Below are 25,000 nucleotides of genomic sequence, written 5' to 3'. Positions count from 1 at the left end.
GGCCGCGGAAAATGTTCTCATGGATTTCACATGACTGGGAATACAGATGTGCATCTGTCGGTCACATTTTCTGACACTGATATGGTCATTTTCACGTTTTCATTCTTTCAGACAATGCTTGGGAACGACGTACGGCATTTGTGATAATTCTATAGCAATATAGAGAGGGAAAGCGGCCGTACGTTTGGACAATTCATAGAGACTGCAGTAAATAAACCCAAATAGAAATGTGTCAGCCTTGTCCAGGACCGGACTCCACACAGACCGGTGCGCCAGAGCCAATCAGAGCTACAGTAGGCCTATATACAAATGTTCCACATGGGACCGACATCATTCACGTTGAACTGGACTGTGTGTCTACAGTCATTAGCAACAGTGTGACTTTAGATCATCAGACAGGATTCTCCAAAAGCCACAAAATATCATGCATATTTCTGCAGTAATGTAAATACCACGGGAGTCCTCTTACATTTGAGCACTTTACAGTCCTACTGATCAAACACCCATGAACAGGTGGGCTCTCTCTCCCCCTCAGTTCCCTATGCACAATATCAACTACTAATGTTAGCCAGAGGGAGAAGAGCTCAAATCTAACCAGGGAACATTAGATAAACCCTCTCAAACTTTTACAGCTTGTAATTGGCTGTCAAAATTGCACCGATAAATGATGGTAAAATGTTTGTTTACTTTGAACCTTTATTGAACTAGGTTTAGTCAGTGAACAACAAATTCTAATTTTCACTGACGGCCCACACCGTCCAAACCCTCCCCTAACCTGGACGACGCTGGGCCAAACCCTCCTCTAACCCGGACGACACTGGGCCAAACCCTCCCCTAACCTGGACGACGCTGGGCCAAAACCTCCCCTAACCTGGACGACGCTGGGCCAAACCCTCCCCTAACCTGGACGACACTGGGCCAAACCCTCCCCTAACCTGGACGACACTGGGCCAAACCCTCCCCTAACCTGGACGACGCTGGGCCAAACCCTCCCCTAACCCGGACGACACTGGGCCAAACCCTCCCCTAACCTGGATGACGCTGGGCCAAACCCTCCCCTAACCTGGACGACGCTGGGCCAAACCCTCCCCTAACCCGGACGACACTGGGCCAATTATGCGCCGCCCTATGGGACTCCCAATCACGTCCGGTTGTGATACAGCCTGGATTCGAACCAGGGTCTGTAGTGACGCCTCTAGCACTGAGATGCAGTTCCTTAGACCGCTGCGCCACTCGGGAGCCCAAGTGCTTGCCTACCAATGCATGCTTCTCTCAACCCACGTTTTGACAACTGAATGGGAACTTGCCTGCCCCCCCCAAATGTATCAATGCCGAATACATTTCATTGACAACTAAGAAATATGCTTAACAGTGGATAGTCGTTGAAGTTCAGCAAGCTAGCAAAGTGATTCCCATTAACCAAATGACACCTGACCTCTAGCTGTAGCCACCAACAAACGCTATTGGAGGAAATCCATCCACCCGTCCAATGACATGACATCCTCCCAGCAGCAGGTTAGCTAGTTTTATACAAACATTCTATAATCATCACCATGACTGGACAGTGTTTGTGTTATGAGAACATTTGCCGCAACCTAACAAATGTTCTGGGAGATTTTACAGAACCAATTTTGGTTAGCTGGGCCTCCTTCCCTGTCCTACGTCAAACCCATCGGAGAGACTGAGCTAACGATGGAACAACAGGTGGCATCTTTCCAAATGTGTTCTGCCTCCATCACACACAGGACATATAGACATGCCTGAGGGTCGGGGCCAAAACCCCTGGACTATTTCAGAGGGGAGACTGGACCCAGAACCATGAGGCCATGAAGCCTCCATCAGGCCCAGAGATCGGTCTGAGTTTGGCCAGGGACAGAGGCACAATGCTGGGTTCGGTTTGGCAGGAGGAGTGGGGCCCCACTGGTGGAGGGAAGGTGGGCTGGAGGGGTGGACGGGCCAGAGCAGGGGCATGTATAGTGTGTCCTCAACCTGGGGGGAGGCAGCGGGAAGACAGGAGGGGGCAGGGGGAGACGGAGAGAAATGGAGAGACAGGGGAGGCTGGGGGAAGGCAGGAATAGACAGGGAGTGACAGGGGAGGCTGGGGGAAGACAGGAGAGAGACAGGAGAGAGACGGGGGAGAGATAGGGGGAGGCAGGGGAGAGACAGGGGGAGAGACAGAAGAGAGACAGGGGAGAGACAGGGGAGAGACGGGGAAGAGACGGGGGAGAGACAGAAGAGAGACAGGGGAGAGACAGGGGAGAGACAGGAGAGAGACGGGGAAGAGACAGAAGAGAGACAGGGGAGAGACAGGGGAGAGACAGGAGAGAGACGGGGAAGAGACGGGGGAGAGACAGGGGGAGAGACAGAAGAGAGACGGGGAGAGACAGGGAGTGACAGGGGAGAGACAGGAGAGAGACGGGGGGAGAGACAGAAGAAAGACAGGGGAGAGACAGGGAGTGACAGGGGAGAGACATGGGGAGGCAGGGGAGAGACAGGGAGTGACAGGGGAGAGACATGGGGAGGCAGGGGAGAGACAGGGAGTGACAGGGGAGAGACATGGGGAGGCGGGAGAGAGACAAGGGGAGAGTCTGCCGTATCGCAGAATTACCAGCAGGGACTGTCGGCTTGGACTGATGAAGAGGTTCACTCTAACCACAGCATGTGCTGAACCAACGCTGAGCAAGCAAGCAAGCAAGCAAGCCCGCCCGCCCGCCCGCCCGCCCGCCCGCCCGCCCGCCCGCCCGCCCGCCCGCCCGCCCGCACGCACGCACGCACGCACGCACGCACGCACGCACGCACGCACGCACGCACGCACGCACGCACGCACGCACGCACGCACACACACACACACACACACACACACACACACACACACACACACACACTACTGAACGTCATTGACCAGGATGGAAAGGCACATCCAACCCAAACAGCACTATAAACAGAAAGGAAGCCAGAACAGAGCAGAGGACGGACAGAGGCTTGAGGAGACAGACAGAGACAGAGAAAACAGTGTAACCACAGCAACGTGGGGGCTGATCGTTGTGGTCCCAATGACGACTCATGAATAATAACAGCCTGTGTTCCAGGTCCTGGACTCTACCAAATATATCGTGCATCCCTAATGGCGCCCTGTAGTGCCTAGGGGTACTGGTAAAAAGTAGTGCACTATAAAGGTGATAGGGTGCTATTTGTTGGCGCAAAATAAACTAACTATCCCCTGGTGGAGCTTTGTACTGTAACACACACACACACACACACACACACACACACACACACACACACACACACACACACACACACACACACACACACACACACACACACACACACACACACACTACCTAGCTAACACCAGGGATTATCACTGTATTAAGTTTCTCTCAGACCACCTTTTACTAATGAGAAGGTGGGCCCAGTTTCCACCCTGTACCCCCCCCCCCCCCCCCCCCCCCCCTCCACCCACCATGGTCAGACCGGGTCAAACTAAGTGTCTGTGATGTTCAAGGAGGGTGTGTGTTTCTTTAGCTGTACAGTTCTGGGTTCTGGTTGGTTTCTAGTGGGCTCTAGAAGGTTCTGGTTCATAGGTTCATGTCACTACATATTTTTACATCTTGTAAATTCCTTCCCCTCTATAACAAGTGAACTGGCTACGGACAGTTGAGTTTCTCCTACGAACGCAGCCCATTCTATCCCTCCACCCTTCCGTCTAAACCTCCCTCCCTTCATCCAGCCCTCCAAAAACCACAATGTGGGAACGGAAAGGAGGTCATGGGAGTGGTGGAGGGAGTAGGAGAGGGGGGGGGGGGGGGGGGGGAGTGCGGTTTGGGAGCAGGAACCTGATTCGCCCGTTTTACCTGAGAGGAATCTCAGATATTCTCAAATGAGGAACCAGAGCAGGCTTCAAAGAACAGAGAAGAGAGGACAGAGAGGACAGAGAGGGTGGAGAGGACAGAGAGGACAGAGAGGACAGAGAGGACGGAGAGGACAGAGAGGACAGAGAGGATGGAGAGGACAGAGAGGATGGAGAGGACAGAGAGGAAAGAGAGGACAGAGAGGACAGAGAGGACGGAGAGGATGGAGAGGACAGAAAGGACGGAGAGGACAGAGAGGACGGAGAGGACGGAGAGGACAGAGAGGACGGAGAGGACGGAGAGGACAGAGAGGACGGAGAGGACAGAGAGGACAGAGAGGACAGAGAGGATGGAGAGGACAGAGAGGATGGAGAGGACAGAGAGGAAAGAGAGGACAGAGAGAACGGAGAGGACAGAGAGGACGGAGAGAACGGAGAGGACAGAGAGGACAGAGAGGACAGAGAGGACAGAGAGGACAGAGAGGATGGAGAGGACGGAGAGGATGGAGAGGACAGAGAGGATGGAGAGGACAGAGAGGACGGAGAGGACAGAGAGAACGGAGAGGACAGAGAGAACGGAGAGGACAGAGAGTGAGAGAACAAGAAAGAGAAAACGAATGATGGAGAAAATGAGAGAGAGGGGGGAGGAGAAAGATACTTATTGTTCTACTATGAGGCCTCTACACTTAGACAAACATTACTATCTGGTTCCAGGTAGAACCCTTTCCACAGAGGGTTCTACATGGAACCCAACATGGTTCTACCTGGAACCAAAAATGGTTGTCCTACCGGGACAGAGTATACACAGGCATCACACATCATCAGACATACAGTGATGTTGTGGAGAGGGAGGGAACAAGAGAAACACACACCTCTCTCACCTTGACCTGTTGAGAGCTCTCATTGATGTTGTCCTCTCTCTTCCTGACCTCCTCCATCAGCTGGGCATTCTTACTCTTCTCCACCTGTTCCTTATGTTTCAGGTTGGTCACCGTCTTAGTCTGACTCTTCATCTGTCTGGAGAGATACAGAAGAGAGGAGAGTTAGTTAACATACAGACTACACTAGTCCTGACTCTTCATCTGTCTGGAGAGATACAGGAGAGTTAGATAACATACAGACTACACTAGTCCTGACTCTTCATCTGTCTGGAGAGATACAGGAGAGATAGATAACATACAGACTGCACTAGTCCTGACTCTTCACCTGTCTGGAGAGATACAGGAGAGAGGAGAGATAGATAACATACAGACTACACTAGTCCTGACTCTTCATCTGTCTGGAGAGATACAGGAGAGATAGATAACATACAGACTAAACTAGTCCTGACTCTTCGTCTGTCTGGAGAGATACAGGAGAGTTAGTTAACATACAGACTACACTAGTCCTGATTCTTCATCTGTCTGGAGAGATACAGGAGAGATAGATAACATACAGACTGCACTAGTCCTGACTCTTCACCTGTCTGGGGAGATACAGGAGAGATAGATAACATACAGACTAAACTAGTCCTGACTCTTCACCTGTCTGGAGAGATACAGGAGAGAGGAGAGTTAGATAACATACAGACTACACTAGTCCTGACTCTTCATCTGTCTGGAGAGATACAGGAGAGAGGAGAGATAGATAACATACAGACTACACTAGTCCTGACTCTTCACCTGTCTGGAGAGATACAGGAGAGATAGATATCATACAGACTACACTAGTCCTGATTCTTCATCTGTCTGGAGAGATACAGGAGAGATAGATAACATACAGACTACACTAGTCCTGACTCTTCGTCTGTCTGGAGAGATACAGGAGAGATAGATAACATACAGACTAAACTAGTCCTGACTCTTCACCTGTCTGGGGAGATACAGGAGAGATAGATAACATACAGACTAAACTAGTCCTGACTCTTCACCTGTCTGGAGAGATACAGGAGAGAGGAGAGTTAGATAACATACAGACTACACTAGTCCTGACTCTTCATCTGTCTGGAGAGATACAGGAGAGAGGAGAGATAGATAACATACAGACTACACTAGTCCTGACTCTTCACCTGTCTGGAGAGATACAGGAGAGATAGATATCATACAGACTACACTAGTCCTGACTCTTCATCTGTCTGGAGAGATACAGGAGAGATACAGGAGAGATAGATAACATACAGACTACACTAGTCCTGACTCTTCATCTGTCTGGAGAGATACAGGAGAGATACAGGAGAGATAGATAACATACAGACTACACTAGTCCTGACTCTTCGTCTGTCTGGAGAGATACAGGAGAGAGAGGGGAGTGAGCATAGCCTTGCTATTGAGAAAGGCCGCTGTAGGCAGACATGGCTCTCAAGAGAAGACAGGCTATGTGCTCACTGCCCACAAAATGAAGTGGAAACTGAGCTGGACTTCCTAACCTCCTGCCAAACGTATGATCATATTAGAGACACATATTTCCCTCAGATTACACAGATCCACAAAGAATTCGAAAACAAACCCGATTTTGATAAACTCCCATATCTACTGGGTGAAATACCACAGTGTGACATCACAGCAGCAAGATTTGTGACCTGTTGCCACAAGAAAAGGTCAACCAGTGAAGAACAAACACCATTGTAAATACAACCCATATTTATGTTTATTTATTTTCCCTTTTGTACTTTAACCATTTGTACGTCGTTACAAAACTGTAAATATACATAATATGAAATTTGAAATGTCTTTATTCTTTTGGAACTTCTGTGAGTGTAATGTTTACTGTTCATTTGTATTGTTTATCTGCCTCACTTGCTTTGGCAATGTTAACATATGTTTCCCATGTCAATGAAGTCCCTTGAATGTAATTGATTTGAGAGGAGAGGTCTGGTGCTGATCGAAAGCCCATTCCAGAGGAACAAGGTGATATGAAGTGGAACAGTGGACCAGGGCTGGTGCTGATCCAAAGCCCATTCCAGAGGAACAAGGTGATATGAAGTGGAACAGTGGACCAGGGCTGGTGCTGATCCAAAGCCCATTCCAGAGGAACAAGGTGATATGAAGTGGAACAGTGGACCAGGGCTGGTGCTGATCCAAAGCCCATTCCAGGGGAACAAGGTGATATGAAGTGGAACAGTGGACCAGGGCTGGGTGGTGATCCAAAGCCCATTCCAGAGGAACAAGGTGATATGAAGTGGAACAGTGGACCAGGGCTGGTGCTGATCCAAAGCCCATTCCAGAGGAACAAGGTGATATGAAGTGGAACAGTGGACCAGAGCTGGTGCTGATCCAAAGCCCATTCCAGAGGAACAAGGTGATATGAAGTGGAACAGTGGACCAGGGCTGGTGCTGATCCAAAGCCCATTCCAGAGGAACAAGGTGATATGAAGTGGAACAGTGGACCAGGGCTGGTGCTGATCCAAAGCCCATTCCAGAGGAACAAGGTGATATGAAGTGGAACAGTGGACCAGGGCTGGTGCTGATCCAAAGCCCATTCCAGGGGAACAAGGTGATATGAAGTGGAACAGTGGACCAGGGCTGGGTGGTGATCCAAAGCCCATTCCAGAGGAACAAGGTGATATGAAGTGGAACAGTGGACCAGGGCTGGTGCTGATCCAAAGCCCATTCCAGAGGAACAAGGTGATATGAAGTGGAACAGTGGACCAGAGCTGGTGCTGATCCAAAGCCCATTCCAGAGGAACAAGGTGATATGAAGTGGAACAGTGGACCAGGGCTGGTGCTGATCCAAAGCCCATTCCAGAGGAACAAGGTGATATGAAGTGGAACAGTGGACCAGGGCTGGTGCTGATCCAAAGCCCATTCCAGAGGAACAAGGTGATATGAAGTGGAACAGTGGACCAGGGCTGGTGCTGATCCAAAGCCCATTCCAGAGGAACAAGGTGATATGAAGTGGAACAGTGGACCAGGGCTGGTGCTGATCCAAAGCCCATTCCAGAGGAACAAGGTGATATGAAGTGGAACAGTGGACCAGGGCTGGTGCTGATCGAAAGCCCATTCCAGAGGAACAAGGTGATATGAAGTGGAACAGTGGACCAGGGCTGGTGCTGATCGAAAGCCCATTCCAGAGGAACAAGGTGATATGAAGTGGAACAGTGGACCAGGGCTGGTGCTGATCGAAAGCCCATTCCAGAGGAACAAGGTGATATGAAGTGGAACAGTGCTGATCCAAAGCCCATTCCAGAGGAACAAGGTGATATGAAGTGGAACAGTGGACCAGGGCTGGTGCTGATCCAAAGCCCATTCCAGAGGAACAAGGTGATATGAAGTGGAACAGTGGACCAGGGCTGGGTGGTGCCAACGCAGACCTGTTACAGCACCTGATCACTCAAGACTACAGGAGGGTGTGTGTGCTTAGGACAAGTACACACACACACACACACACACACACACACACACACACACACACACACACACACACACACACACACACACACATATATAATCACACATGCAGACACACACACACACACACACACACACACACACACACACACACACACACACACACACACACACACACACACACACACACACACACACACACACACACACACACACACACAGGCCCAGCGGGTAAAATGTCCAGACACAGACAAAACCCCCAGTATCAGGTCTAACTGGGGACATAGAATATGCTGCAGTGTAGAGAGAAGAGCCCAGCCCAGTCCAATCCAGTCCAGTCCAGCCCAGTCCAGTGCAGACATTCCCCCAGCTCAGCCCAGTCCAGTCCAGCTCAGCCCAGTCCAGCCCAGTCCAGTCCAGACATTCCCCCAGCTCAGCCCAGTCTATTCCAGTCCAGCTCAGGCCAGTCCAGTCCAGCCCAGTCTAGTCCAGTCCAACTCAGCCCAGTCCAGTCACGCTCAGCCCAGTCCAGTCCAGCTCAGCCCAGTCCAGTCCAGCTCAGCCCAGTCCAGTCCAGCCCAGTCCAATCCAGACATTCCCCCAGCTCAGCCCAGTCTAGTCCAGTCCAGCTCAGCCCAGTCTAGTCCAGCTCAGCCCAGTCCAGCCTAGTCTAGTCCAGCTCAGCCCAGTCTAGTCCAGTCCAGCTCAGCCCAGTCCAGTCCAGCTCAGCCCAGTCCAGTCCAGCTCAGCCCAGTCCAGTCCAGCCCAGTCCAATCCAGACATTCCCCCAGCTCAGCCCAGTCTAGTCCAGTCCAGCTCAGCCCAGTCTAGTCCAATCCAGCTCAGCCCAGTCCAGCTCAGCCCAGTCTAGTCCAGCTCAGCCCAGTCCAGTCCAGCTCAGCCCAGTCTAGCCCAGTCCAGTCCAGCTCAGTCCAGTCCAGTCCAGCTCAGCCCAGTCTAGTCCAGCTCAGCCCAGTCCAGTCCAGCTCAGCCCAGTCTAGCCCAGTCCAGTCCAGCTCAGTCCAGTCCAGTCCAGTCCAGTCCAGCTCAGCCCAGTCTAGTCCAGTCCAGCTCAGCCCAGTCCAGACATTACCCCAGCCCAGCCCAGCCCATTCCAGTCCGTACCACCAGCTGTTGTTAGGGGAGCTGGGGATGTAAAGGGTATGTGTGTGTGGGTGTGTGTGTGAGAGTGTGTATGAGAGTGTGTGTGGGTATGAGTGTGAGTGTGTGTGTACCTGCGTGCAGAGTGGTGTCAGCAACTCACCGAGGGAACACAGAGACCAATGTAGAGGGACAGAGATAATACAATGCTGTGTCTGGGTCTCACAGGGAGAACAGAACTGGGTCTCACAGAGAGAACAGAACTGGGTCACACAGAGAGAACAGAACTGGGTCACACAGAGAGAACATAACTGGGTCACACAGAGAGAACAGAACTGGGTCACACAGAGAGAACATAACTGGGTCACACAGGGAGAACAGAACTGGGTCTCACAGAGAGAACAGAACTGGGTCACACAGGGAGAACAGAACTGGGTCACACAGGGAGAACAGAACTGGGTCACACAGAGAGAACAGAACTGGGTCACACAGGGAGAACAGAACTGGGTCACACAGAGAGAACAGAACTGGGTCACACAGGGAGAACAGAACTGGGTCACACAGGGAGAACAGAACTGGGTCACACAGGGAGAACAGAACTGGGTCACACAGGGAGAACAGAACTGGGTCACACAGGGAGAACAAAACTGGGTCACACAGAGAGAACAGAACTGGGTCACACAGGGAGAACAGAACTGGGTCACACAGAGAGAACATAACTGGGTCTCACAGGGAGAACAGAACTGGGTCACACAGGGAGAACAGAACTGGGTCTCACAGGGAGAACAGAACTGGGTCTCACAGGGAGAACAGAACTGGGTCACACAGGGAGAACAGAACTGGGTCACACAGGGAGAACAGAACTGGGTCACACAGGGAGAACAGAACTGGGTCACACAGGGAGAACAGAACTGGGTCACACAGGGAGAACAGAACTGGGTCACACAGGGAGAACAAAACTGGGTCACACAGAGAGAACAGAACTGGGTCACACAGGGAGAACAGAACTGGGTCACACAGAGAGAACATAACTGGGTCTCACAGGGAGAACAGAACTGGGTCACACAGGGAGAACAGAACTGGGTCTCACAGGGAGAACAGAACTGGGTCTCACAGGGAGAACAGAACTGGGTCACACAGGGAGAACAGAACTGGGTCTCACAGAGAGAACAGAACTGGGTCACACAGGGAGAACAGAACTGGGTCACACAGAGAGAACAGAACTGGGTCACACAGGGAGAACAGAACTGGGTCACACAGGGAGAACAGAACTGTCTGTTTAATGATCCAGTCATTTGAATGATATAAAGCATCTATTTCTCTAAGCGGACGATCAACAGCTTACAGTAGAGTTGGAATGGCGAAAAAACATTGTATGTATGTATGTATGTATGTGTGTGTGTGTGTGTGTGTGTGTGTGTGTGTGTGTGTGTGTGTGTGTGTGTGTGTGTGTGTGTGTGTGTGTGTGTGTGTGTGTGTGTGTGTGTGTGTGTGTGTGTGTGTGTGTGTGTGTGTGTGTGTGTGTGCGTGCGCGTATAACAGGTCATAAATATCCAGGAATGTTTAACTTGGTGTTTTCCAACCGGTCAGCCATCTGCTTGGCTACAGAGCAGTTTCCCAACGAACAGAGACAGGGGACAGACAGGGGAGAGACAGGGGAGAGACAGGGGACAGACAGGGGAGAGACAGGGGACAGACAGGGAAGAGACAGGGGACAGACAGGGGACAGACAGGGGAGAGACAGGGGACAGACAGGGGAGAGACAGGGGAGAGACAGGGGACAGACAGGGGAGAGACAGGGGACAGACAGGGGAGAGACAGGGGAGAGACAGGGGACAGACAGGGGAGAGACAGGGGACAGACAGGGGAGAGACGGGACAGACAGGGGAGAGACAGGGGACAGACAGGGGAGAGACAGGGGAGAGACAGGGGACAGACAGGGGAGAGACAGGGGACAGACAGGAGAGAGACAGGGGACAGACAGGGGTGAGACAGGTGAGAGATAGGGGAGAGACAGGGGAGAGACAGGGGACAGACAGGGGACAGACAGGGGAGAGACAGGGGACAGACAGGGGAGAGACAGGGGAGAGACAGGGGACAGACAGGGGACAGACAGGGGACAGACAGGGGAGAGACAGGGGAGAGACAGGGGACAGACAGGGGAGAGACAGGGGACAGACAGGGGAGAGACAGGGGAGAGACAGGGGACAGACAGGGGAGAGACAGGGGACAGACAGGGGAGAGACAGGGGACAGACAGGGGTGAGACAGGTGAGAGATAGGGGAGAGACAGGTGAGAGATAGGGGAGAGACAGGTGAGAGACAGGGGAGAGACAGGGGACAGACAGGGGTGAGACAGGTGAGAGACAGGGGAGAGACAGGGGAGAGACAGGGGAGAGATAGGGGAGAGATAGGGGACATACAGGGGAGAGACAGGTGAGAGATAGGGGCGAGACAGGGGAGAGACAGGGGAGAGACAGTGGACAGACAGGGGTGAGACAGGGGAGAGATAGGGGAGAGACAGGTGAGAGACAGGGGAGAGACAGGGGACAGACAGGTGAGAGATAGGGGAGAGACAGGGGACAGACAGGGGAGAGACAGGGGAGAGACAGGGGACAGACAGGGGACAGACAGGGGAGAGACAGGGGAGAGACAGGGGACAGACAGGGGAGAGACAGGGGAGAGACAGGGGACAGACAGGGGAGAGACAGGGGAGAGACAGGGGAGAGACAGGGGACAGACAGGGGAGAGACAGGGGAGAGACAGGGGACAGACAGGGGAGAGACAGGGGACAGACAGGGGAGAGACAGGGGACAGACAGGGGAGAGACAGGGGACAGACAGGGGAGAGACAGGGGACAGACAGGGGACAGACAGGGGAGAGACAGGGGAGAGACAGGGGAGAGACAGGGGACAGACAGGGGACAGACAGGGGAGAGACAGGGGACAGACAGGTGAGAGACAGGGGAGAGACAGGGGAGAGACAGGGGACAGACAGGGGAGAGACAGGGGAGAGACAGGGGACAGACAGGGGAGAGACAGGGGAGAGACAGGGGACAGACAGGGGAGAGACAGGTGAGAGACAGGGGAGAGACAGGTGAGAGACAGGGGAGAGACAGGGGAGAGACAGGGGACAGACAGGGGACAGACAGGGGACAGACAGGGGAGAGACAGGGGACAGACAGGGGAGAGACAGGGGAGAGACAGGGGAGAGACAGGGGACAGACAGGGGAGAGACAGGGGACAGGCAGGGGAGAGACAGGGGACAGACAGTAGGTTGAGACAGGGGACAGACAGAGGAGAGAAAGGGGAGAGACAGGTGAGAGACAGGGGAGAGACAGGTGAGAGACAGGGGAGAGACAGGGGACAGACAGGGGTGAGACAGGGGAGAGACAGGGGACAGACAGGGGACAGACAGGGGACAGACAGGGGACAGACAGTAGGTTGAGACAGGGGACAGACAGGGGAGAGACAGGGGACAGACAGGGGAGAGACAGGGCTGAGACAGGTGAGAGACAGGGGAGAGATAGGGGAGAGACAGGGGAGAGACAGGGGTGAGACAGGGTTGAGACAGGGGAGAGATAGGGGAGAGACAGGGGAGAGACAGATGAGAGACAAGGGAGAGACAGGGGAGAGACAGGGGAGAGACAGGGGTGAGACAGGTGAGAGACAGGTGAGAGACAGGGGAGGGACAGGGGTGAGACAGGTGAGAGACAGGGGAGAGACAGGTGAAAGACAGGGGAGAGACAAGGGAGAGACAGGGGACAGACAGGGGACAGACAGGGGAGAGACAGGTGAGAGATAGGGGAGAGATAGGGGTGAGAGACAGGTGAGAGACAGGGGAGAGACAGGGGAGAGACAGGGGACAGACAGGGGAGAGACACAACACAACCATCACAACACAACCATCACAACAAAACCATCACAACCATCACAACACAACCATCACAACTCAACCAACACAACCATCACAACACAACCATCACAACACAACGCTAAGGGCAGAAGGGCCCCACATACTGTGCTGTGCTGTGCCTGCTCACACATGCTAAGTAATCACACACACACACACACACACACACACACACACACACACACACACACACACACACACACACACACACACACACACACACACACACACACACACACACACACACACACACTGTCAGTTTTTTTTGAGCAGGGATTACTTTGATTCTCAAACTTCATGAAGCTTTACTGTTTTCAAACTTTGAATCACCATTATTTACATGGTCTTAAAATTCAGCAATATAATTAAGAAGAGAATATTAATGTTGCATCTAAAAGTTCTTCTCATTCCTGACATTAATATTTGATAGGAAATGCTTTTGGTTACAGGGTGTTTCCTTCCAGAATCTATAGTTCATACAACGATCGTTGAATTACCATGACAACATCAGTGATTTAGTTTTTTTTTAATATCTGTATCAAATGTTCCTTTGAAAGTGAGATGAAGGATATAGTTAGTTGAACGTTATTGTGGTGAGAATAGGCCTGGAAAAGAACCCCAGTTGTCTGGTAGGAGTCAATGATCTGTGTTTATAATGATAGTAGCAGCATACTGCCTCTGCCTACATGGCTAGTATTACTATTGGATAAGGGGGGGGCACCTTTTAGGACCAGGCAGAGTGAGGATCAACTCCCAGAGGACCCCTATAGGACGGGTCTGAAGCCTAATGGCTCTATTTGAAGGTTCCTGCACAATTGCCTGATTCAAAGGAGTCATTGTCAGCGACCATACAAAATGAGACCCTAAAATGAGAGGGGCTGAGGACATAATTATAGGGCTGTGCTTCGAAATGAAGATCCCATCTGTATAGAGAAATACATACTTAACCATAGAGAGAGGAGAGGAGACGAGGGGAGAGGAGAGGAGAGGAGAGGAGGGGAGGGGAGGGGAGGGGAGGGGAGGGGATGTGAGAGGAGAGGAGAGGAGAGGAGGGGAGAGGAGAGGAGAGGAGAGGAGAGGAGAGGAGAGGAGAGGAGAGGAGAGGAGAGGAGAGGAGGGGAAGGGAGAGGAGAGGAGAGGAGGGGAGAGGAGAGGGGAGGAGATGAGAGGAGGGGAGGGGAGAGGAGACGAGAGGAGACGAGAGGAGGGGAGGGGAGATGAGAGGGGAGGGGAGGGGACGGGAGAGGAGACGAGAGGAGAGGAGAGGAGACGAGAGGAGGGGAGACGAGAGGAGAGGAGAGGAGGGGAGGGGAGAGGAGACGAGAGGAGACGAGAGGAGGGGAGGGGAGGGGAGATGAGAGGGGAGGGGACGGGAGAGGAGACGAGAGGAGAGGAGAGGAGAGGAGGGGAGAGGAGACGAGATGAGAGGAGGGGAGACGTGGGCTAAAGCTCTGACAGGGCTGGTTCTGACTGTGCCCCCCCCCTCACACACAGACACACCACATCTCACGCTCCAAGCCCACGACTGGATAAACAGCACAAAGTCAACTAAGGACATCGACTGTTTGGCTCCCATAAAAGCATGACCAGCACCATCAAAGACAAACCACATTCCAAAATACCACCCTATTCCCAAAGTATTGCACTACCCTACGGGCCCTGGTCAACAGTAGTGCACTACCCTACGGGCCCTGGTCAACAGTAGTGCACTACCCTACGGGCCCTGGTCAACAGTAGTGCACTACCCTACGGGCCCTGGTCAACAGTAGTGCACTACCCTACGGGCCCTGGTCAACAGTAGTGCACTACCCTACGGGCCCTGGTCAACAGTAGTGCACTACCCTACGGGCCCTGGTCAACAGTAGTGCACTACCCTACGGGCCCTGGTCAACAGTAGTGCACTACCCTACGGGCCCTGGTCAACAGTAGTGCACTACCCTACGGGCCCTGGTCAACAGTAGTGCACTACCCTACGGGCCCTGGTCAACAGTAGTGCACTACCCTACGGGCCCTGGTCAACAGTAGTGCACTACCCTACGGGCCCTGGTCAACAGTAGTGCACTACCCTACGGGCCCTGGTCAACAGTAGTGCACTACCCTACGGGCCCTGGTCAACAGTAGTGCACTACCCTACGGGCCCTGGTCAACAGTAGTGCACTACCCTACGGGCCCTGGTCAACAGTAGTGCACTAACCTACGGGCCCTGGTCAACAGTAGTGCACTACATTGGGAATAGGGTGGCATTTGGGACGCAAGGTAAGACCAGCATTACAGCTAGAGCCCCAGGCACACGCTTCCCCCAGAATGTCAGTCAGAACATTGTTGATGGGTGTTTTCCTTCCCCCTCTCTCTCTGCGGGGTCTTTACATTGGCCAGCAGGACGCTGACACTGGCCTCATTGGCTGGGCCTGGCGTCGGCGTTTAGCTGGCGTTGCCAGGGAGCGGTCGGTGTCGTAAAGATGAACGAGTGCCGGGGCCGAGGTGAAAGAACCCACGCGTTCCAATTGCTACTCTAATCCTGATGTAGTGCACTACTTTTGACCATGGCCCATAGTGTTCTAGTTAAACGTAGTGCACTATGAAGGGAAGAGGGTTCTATTTGGAACGCACCCATTGATTTCCTTTCCCGCCTCGTCCACGCGGGAGTGTTCTATTCTCACACAGCTGAGGCAGACTAAAGCCTGATTGGACAACACGGCAGAACTCGTACGATCCGACCCGTGGCGTTGTGGTTAGCGGTTAGCATTGGCACGGATGCTACAGAAAGCTCTGGAAGGGGGAGGCTGGGGCTAAACAGAGGAACCCAGCCACGGTGTGTTGTTAGCTGGGTGTTCTCAGGCCCAGGGAAGGGTGAACCAGGGTGGGGATGGGATAGGTTACAGGGATCGATGCACTACATTGCCAGAGAGCTGGGACCAGAGCTTGGACCACTGCCCTCTAACGTGTGGGACTGGGCCTGCTGTTTCTCAGAGGCAGCGGCTGTAACAGTAACATCTATGTTATGGCAGAGGTGGAGTGAAGAGGTAGGCTGTGGAAAGGCAGCACACACTACCCCCTACCCTGGCTGGCTAATCTGGTACCACACGGCGGTGTAGCCTCAGACCAACCAGACCAAGCCCACATGTTCTGCCCCAGCCAAGGCTCACGGAAAAAGACCCGACCGACGATTGCACCACATCCAGAGACAGGGACGTGCTCAGCAGATCCAGGCTGCCTACGGTGAGCCTTGGCTGGGGATGGAAACAGCCACAGACCTCCCCGGATCACTGTGGAACCACAAAGACATGGGCTGTGTCCCAAATGGCACTATATTACCTTTATAGGGCCCCATGGGCCTTTGTCAAAAGTAGTGCACTACACAGGGAACAGAATGCCATTTCAGACACGGACATGACCTCCCCAGCACTGACAGACTGATGGAGCATGTCACAAAGGCAATAATACTACTATGACCTCAAGACTGATGGAGCATGTCACAAAGGCAATAATACTACTATGACCTCAAGACTGATGGAGCATGTCACAAAGGCAATAATACTACTATGACCTCAAGACTGATGGAGCATGTCACAAAGGCAATAATACTACTATGACCTCAAAAACATCCAGCTATGGTAATAATATAATAACCAGCTACGGTAATAATATAACAACCAGCTAAGGAAATAATATAATAACCAGCTATGGTAATAATATAACAACCAGCTACGGTAGTAATATAATAACCAGCTAAGGTAATAATATAATAACCAGCTAAGGTAATAATATAATAACCAGCTAAGGTAATAATATAACAACCAGCTAAGGTAATAATATAACAACCAGCTAAGGTAATAATATAACAACCAGCTATGGTAATAATATAACAACCAGCTAAGGTAATAATATAATAACCAGCTATGGTAATAATATAACAACCAGCTAAGGTAATAATATAATAACCAGCTAAGGTAATAATATAACAACCAGCTATGGTAATAATATAACAACCAGCTAAGGTAATAATATAATAACCAGCTATGGTAATAATGTAATAACCAGCTATGGTAATAATATAATAACCAGCTCCAGTATTAATATAATAACCAGCTAAGGTAATAATATAATAACCAGCTATGGTAATAATGTAATAACCAGCTAAGGTAATAATATAATAACCAGCTATGGTAATAATATAACAACCAGCTAAGGTAATAATATAACATCCAGCTAAGGTAATAATATAATAACCAGCTATGTTAATAATATAATAACCAGCTATGGTAATAATATAATAACCAGCTAAGGTAATAATATAATAACCAGCTAAGGTAATAATATAATAACCAGCTAAGGTAATAATATAATAACCAGCTATGGTAATAATATAATAACCAGCTATGGTAATAATATAATAACCAGCTATGTTAATAATATAATAACCAGCTATGGTAATAATATAATAACCAGCTACAGTATTAATATAATAACCAGCTACGGTAATAATATAATAACCAGCTATGGTAATAATATAACAACCAGCTACGGTAATAATATAATAACCAGCTAAGGTAATAATATAACAACCAGCTAAGGTAATAATATAACAACCAGCTAAGGTAATAATATAATAACCAGCTATGTTAATAATATAACAACCAGCTATGGTAATAATATAATAACCAGCTAAGGTAATAATATAATAACCAGCTAAGGTAATAATATAATAACCAGCTAAGGTAATAATATAATAACCAGCTAAGGTAATAATATAATAACCAGCTAAGGTAATAATATAATAACCAGCTATGGTAATAATGTAATAACCAGCTAAGGAAATAATATAATAACCAGCTAATGTAATAATATAATAACCAGCTAAGGTAATAATATAATAACCAGCTACGGTATTATTATAATAACCAGCTAAGGTAGTAATATAATAACCAGCTAATGTAATAATATAATAACCATCAATGGTAATAATATAATAACCAGCTACGGTATTATTATAATAACCAGCTAAGGTATTATTATAATATCCAGCTATGGTAATAATATAACAACCAGCTAAGGTAATAATGTAATAACCAGCTACGGTATTAATATAATAACCAGCTATGTTAATAATATAACAACCAGCTATGGTAATAATATAACAACCAGCTATGGTAATAATGTAATAACCAGCTATGGTATTAATATAATAACCAGCTACGGTAATAATGTAATAACCGGCAATGGTATTAATATAATAGCCAGCTATGGTAATAATATAACAACCAGCTAAGGTAATAATATAATAACCAGCTATGGTAATAATATAATAACCAGCTAAGGTAATAATATAACAACCAGCTATGGTAATAATATAATAACCAGCTATGTTAATAATATAACAACCAGCTATGGTAATAATATAATAACCAGCTAAGGTAATAATATAACAACCAGCTATGGTAATAATATAACAACCAGCTAAGGTAACAATATAATAACCAGCTATGTTAATAATATAACAACCAGCTATGGTAATAATATAATAACCAGCTACGGTATTAATATAATAACCAGCTATGGTAATAATATAATAACCAGCTACGGTAATAATATAATAACCAGCTAAGGTAATAATATAATAACCAGCTATGTTAATAATATAATAACCAGCTATGGTAATAATGTAATAACCAGCTAGGGTAATAATATAATAACCAGCTAAGGTAATAATATAATAACCAGCTACGGTAATAATGTAATAACCAGCTAGGGTAATAATATAATAACCAGCTAATGTAATAATGTAATAACCAGCTAATGTAATAATGTAATAACCAGCTAGGGTAATAATATAATAACCAGCTAAGGTAATAATGTAATAACCAGCTAATGTAATAATGTAATAATCACTACAGAGGAGCTGTTCAGTGCGTTCAGTACCACCACACAGTGAGGTGATTTGACACTGCCGTCAGCGACATCACTCTGATGTCATCACTCTCACTCTCACCCCACCCACACACCCCCATACACACACACACCCACACACACCCACACCCCCACCCACCCACACCCACCCACCCACACACACAGGTCTCATGTTTAATGGTGTCGTGAAGAGAAGTTTGTGGCATGTTGTTCTTGTGTTTCATCATTCCAGTAAGACAGAATGCCTGAGGACGTGAGGTAGTGAAGAAGAGGGAGACATCTCTTCCTGTTGCTCTTCAACTTTTCCTCTGGTTATCATTATAAAACGCTGACATGGACGGTTGATTATCTCTATGAAGATGTAGTTGAGGATTTTTTTATTTTATTTTTTATTTCACCTTTATTTAACCAGGTCGGCCAGTTGAGAACAAGTTATCATTTACAAATGCGACCTGGCCAAGATAAAGCAAAGCAGTGCGACACAAACACCAACACAGAGTTACACATGGAATAAACAAACATACAGTCAATAATACAATAGAAAAGTCTATATACAGCGTGTACAAATAAGGTATGATAAGGGAGGTAAAGGCAATAAATAGGCCATAGTGACTCTGTATACCACCAGTACCATCCACTCTATTTTCACCACAACGGCAGGTTAGAGTAAAACCAGAAGGAAGGTGGACAGATATACAATACTAACCTTGAAGCAAAACTGTAGAGAAGAGAGGAGAGGAGCGTTCCAGGGCAAATATGAAAGCGAAGGAGAGAACATGAGAGAGAAAGGAGGGAGACAAGGAGAGAAAACACAGAACAGAGAGCTAGGTTAGTAAGCAGGAACAAACATTCTAGAAGAGGTTTTACTTGGAGTTCTACTGTGAAGTGCTACAGACAGACAGACAGACAGACAGACAGACAGACAGACAGACAGACAGACAGACAGACAGACAGAAAGATTCAGACAGACAGGAAGCCAGATAGAGAGAAAGATTCGAACAGACAGGAAGACAGACAGACAGACAGACAGACAGACAGACAGACAGACAGACAGACAGACAGACAGAAAGATTCAGACAGACAGGAAGCCAGATAGAGAGAAAGATTCGAACAGACGGGAAGACAGACAGAAAGACAGATAGACAGAAAGATTCAGACAGACAGACAGACAGACAGACAGACAGACAGACAGACAGACAGACAGAAATATTCAGACAGACAGGAAGACAGACAGACAGACAGACAGCGTTGAACAGCAGACCGACACTTAGGTTCCCCTAACGGGGGCAGCAGTGAGGTTCCACAAGGATTGACTTCACCTGTCTGGTTAGAATCTATGTTCCCTCGGGGTTCTCCTCTGAGCCATGTGAGCCAGAGATGTGAGCAGCTTTTTGAAAATAACCCACAAATAACCCAATTCCTCCTGTTTCTGTGACAAACACGCAATGCTTCATACTCTAGCTTTGAACGGACGCCACGCATCGCATTCGCATCTAACCCAACGCGACTCTCTCTCTCTCTCTCTCTCTTTCTTTCTCTCCCTCTCTCTCACTCTCTCTCTCTCTCTCTCTCTCTCTCTCTCTCTCTTTCATTCTTTCATTCCTTCTCTCCATCCATTCTCAGATCCAAATCTCTGCCTTTGGCCAGCGCTCTGATGGCTGATTTTGGAGTTACTCAATCCACCCCAATTACCACCACATCATGAAATAAACAACGACACGCAGCCCCAAACAACCTTCCTGCCCTTAGAAATGAGGGCGGGAGAGAGGGACAGTTTGTCAGAACAGACCAGGTAAACACACACCTTCGTTCCCCTCTATCCTTCTAATGATCCACTGATCTCCAGCCAGAAAAGGCTGACACTTCCTGTCAGTAAGAAGTCTGATACTGATGTCTGATCAAGCCTCAGAACATGATCACACACACACACACACACACACACACACACACACACACACACACACACACACACACACACACACACACACACACACACACACACACAAACACACACACACACACACACACACACACACACACACACACACACACTTGGGCCCAAGAGCAACAGTGTGTGTGTGTGTCTCTCTGTCTCAGTGTGTCTCTGTCTCAGTCTGTCAGATGTCCTACTGGACCTGATGTAGAGACAGGGATTCAGTGTGTCTCTGTCTCTGTCTGTCAGATGTCCTACTGGACCTGATGTAGAGACAGGGATTCAGTGTGTCTCTGTCTCTGTCTGTCAGATGTCCTACTGGACCTGATGTAGAGACAGGGATTCAGTGTGTCTCTGTCTCTGTCTGTCAGATGTCCTACTGGACCTGATGTAGAGACAGGGATTCAGTGTGTCTCTGTCTCTGTCTGTCAGATGTCCTACTGGACCTGATGTAGAGAGGTGGAGAACATTCACGATGAAGGCTTCCTTCAAGCCCAAACTGACAGGTGTCTAGAAATAAAGAAAATATGGAATGTAACTGGTGAAGGAGGTAACAGACAGGCTGGTGAAGGAGGTAACAGACAGGCTGGTGAAGGAGGTAACAGACAGGCTGGTGAAGGTGGTAACAGACAGGCTGGTAAAGGAGGTAACAGACAGACAGGTGAAGGAGGTAACAGACAGGCTGGTGGAGGAGGTAACAGACAGGCTGGTGAAGGAGGTAACAGACAGGCTGGTGAAGAAGGTAACAGACAGGCTGGTGAAGGAGGTAACAGACAGGCTGGTGAAGGATGTAACAGAGAGTCTGGTGAAGGAGGTAACAGAGAGTCTGGTGAAGGAGGTAACAAAGAGTCTGGTGAAGGAGGTAACAGACAGGCTGGTGAAGGAGGTAACAGACAGGCTGGTGAAGGTGGTAACAGACAGACAGGTGAAGGAGGTAACAGACAGGCTGGTGAAGGAGGTAACAGACAGGCTGGTGAAGGAGGTAACAGACAGGCAGGTGAAGGAGGTAACAGACAGGCTGGTGAAGGAGGTAACATACAGGCAGGTGAAGGAGGTAACAGACAGGCTGGTGAAGGAGGTAACAAACAGGCTGGTGAAGGAGGTAACAGACAGACAGGTGAAGGAGGTAACAGAGAGTCTGGTGAAGGAAGAAACAGACAGGCAGGTGAAGGAGTTAACAGAAAGGCTGGTGAAGGTGGTAACAGACAGGCAGGTGAAGGAGGTAACAGACAGACAGGTGGAGGAGGTAACAGACAGGCTGGTGAAGGTGGTAACAGACAGGCTGGTAAAGGAGGTAACAGACAGGCTGGTGAAGGAGGTAACAGACAGGCTGGTGAAGGAGGTAACAGACAGGCTGGTGGAGGAGGTAACAGACAGACAGGTGGAGGAGGTAACAGACAGACAGGTGGAGGAGGTAACAGACAGACAGGTGAAGGAGGTAACAGACAGGCTGGTGAAGGAGGTAACAGACAGGTGAAGGAGGTAACAGACAGGCTGGTGAAGAAGGTAACAGACAGGCTGGTGAAGGAGGTAACAGACAGGCTGGTGAAGGAGGTAACAGACAGGCTGGTGGAGGAGGTAACAGACAGACAGGTGAAGGAGGGAACAGACAGACAGGTGAAGGAGGTAACAGACAGGCTGGTGAAGGTAACAGACAGGCTGGTGAAGGTGGTAACAGACAGACAGGTGAAGGAGGTAACAGACAGGCTGGTGAAGGAGGAAACAGACAGGCTGGTGAAGGAGGTAACAGACAGGCACGTGAAGGAGGTAACATACAGGCAGGTGAAGGAGGTAACAGACAGGCTGGTGAAGGAGGTAACAGACAGACAGGTGAAGGAGGTAACAGAGAGTCTGGTGAAGGAAGAAACAGACAGGCAGGTGAAGGAGTTAACAGACAGGCTGGCGAAGGTGGTAACAGACAGACAGGTGGAGGAGGGAACAGACAGGCTGGTGAAGGTGGTAACAGACAGGCTGGTGAAGGAGGTAACAGACAGACAGGTGAAGGAGGTAACAGACAGGCTGGTGAAGGTAACAGACAGACAGGTGGAGGAGGGAACAGCCAGGTGAAGGAGGGAACAGACAGACAGGTGAATGAGGTAACAGACAGGCTGGTGAAGGTAACAGACAGGCTGGTGAAGGTGGTAACAGACAGACAGGTGAAGGAGGTAACAGACAGGCTGGTGAAGGAGGAAACAGACAGGCTGGTGAAAGAGGTAACAGACAGGCACGTGAAGGAGGTAACATACAGGCAGGTGAAGGAGGTAACAGACAGGCTGGTGAAGGAGGTAACAGACAGGCTGGTGAAGGAGGTAACAGACAGACAGGTGAAGGAGGTAACAGAGAGTCTGGTGAAGGAAGAAACAGACAGGCAGGTGAAGGAGGTAACAGACAGGCTGGTGAAGGTGGTAACAGACAGGCAGGTGAAGGAGGTAACAGACAGACAGGTGAAGGAGGTAACAGACAGGCTGGTGAAGGTGGTGACAGACAGGCTGGTAAAGGAGGTAACAGACAGACAGGTGAAGGAGGTAACAGACATGCTGGTGAAGGAGGTAACAGACAGGCTGGTGAAGGAGGTAACAGACAGATAGGTGAAGGTGGTAACAGACAGACAGGTGAAGGTGGTAACAGACAGGCTGGTGAAGGTGGTAACAGACAGGCTGGTAAAGGAGGTAACAGACAGACAGGTGAAGGTAACAGACAGGCTGGTGAAGGTGGTAACAGACAGGCTGGTGAAGGAGGTAACAGACAGACAGGTGAAGGAGGTAACAGACAGGCTGGTGAAGGTGGTAACAGACAGGCTGGTAAAGGAGGTAACAGACAGGCTGGTGAAGGAGGTAACAGACAGGCTGGTAATGGAGGTAACAGACAGGCTGGTGAAGGAGGTAACAGACAGACAGGTGAAGGAGGTAACAGACAGGCTGGTGAAGGAGGTAACAGACAGGCTGGTGAAGGTGGTAACAGACAGACAGTTGAAGGAGGTAACAGACAGGCTGGTGAAGGAGGTAACAGACAGGCTGGTGAAGGTGGTAACAGACAGGCTGGTGAAGGAGGTAACAGACAGACAGGTGGAGGAGGGAACAGCCAGGTGAAGGAGGTAACAGACAGACAGGTGAAGGAGGTAACAGACAGGCTGGTGAAGGTGGTAACAGACAGGCAGGTGAAGGAGGTAACAGACAGGCTGGTAATGGAGGTAACAGACAGGCTGGTGAAGGAGGTAACAGACAGACAGGTGAATGAGGTAACAGACAGGCTGGTGAAGGAGGTAACAGACAGGCTGGTGAAGGTGGTAACAGACAGACAGGTGAAGGAGGTAACAGACAGGCTGGTGAAGGAGGTAACAGACAGGCTGGTGAAGAAGGTAACAGACAGACAGGTGGAGGAGGGAACAGCCAGGTGAAGGAGGGAACAGACAGACAGGTGAAGGAGGTACCAGACAGACAGGTGAAGGAGGGAACAGCCAGGTGAAGGAGGTAACAGACAGACAGGTGAAGGCGGTAACAGACAGGCTGGTGAAGGAGGTAACAGACAGACAGGTGGAGGAGGAGGGAACAGCCAGGTGGAGGAGGTAACAGCCAGGTGGAGGAGGTAACAGACAGACAGGTGAAGGAGGGAACAGCCAGGTGAAGGAGGTAAAAGCCAGGCTGGTGAAGGAGGTAACAGACAGGTGAAGGAGGTAACAGACAGACAGGTGAAGGAGGGAACAGCCAGGTGAAGGAGGTAACAGACAGGCTGGTGAAGGAGGTAACAAAGAGACAGGTGGAGGAGGTAACAGACAGGTGAAGGAGGTACCAGACAGACAGGTGAAGGAGGGAACAGCCAGGTGAAGGAGGTAACAGACAGGCTGGTGAAGGAGGTAACAGACAGACAGGTGGAGGAGGGAATAGCCAGGGGAAGGAGGTAACAGACAGGCTGGTGAAGGAGGTAACAGACAGACAGGTGAAGGAGGGAACAGACAGGTGAAAGAGGTAAC

The 25,000-nt window shown here is 49.8% G+C and overlaps 1 protein-coding gene across 1 annotated transcript in view; it reads right to left on the bottom strand.

Moving 5' to 3' along the window:
* The window catches only part of LOC129864882 (ELKS/Rab6-interacting/CAST family member 1-like), a 169,715-nt gene that overhangs the window by 107,455 nt on the left and 37,260 nt on the right, over nt 1-25,000 (bottom strand). Inside the window, exon 5 of the mRNA XM_055937181.1 lies at nt 4,735-4,870. Within this exon, the coding sequence (XP_055793156.1) occupies nt 4,735-4,870 (136 nt within the window). The remainder of the gene's footprint in view (nt 1-4,734; nt 4,871-25,000) is intronic.

The sequence above is a fragment of the Salvelinus fontinalis genome, chromosome 11 (assembly GCF_029448725.1).
Source record: "Salvelinus fontinalis isolate EN_2023a chromosome 11, ASM2944872v1, whole genome shotgun sequence".
In the NCBI taxonomy this organism is placed as follows: domain Eukaryota; kingdom Metazoa; phylum Chordata; class Actinopteri; order Salmoniformes; family Salmonidae; genus Salvelinus; species Salvelinus fontinalis.
Note: the sequence above shows the minus strand (reverse complement) of the source record. Positions and strands in the feature narration are given on the sequence as shown.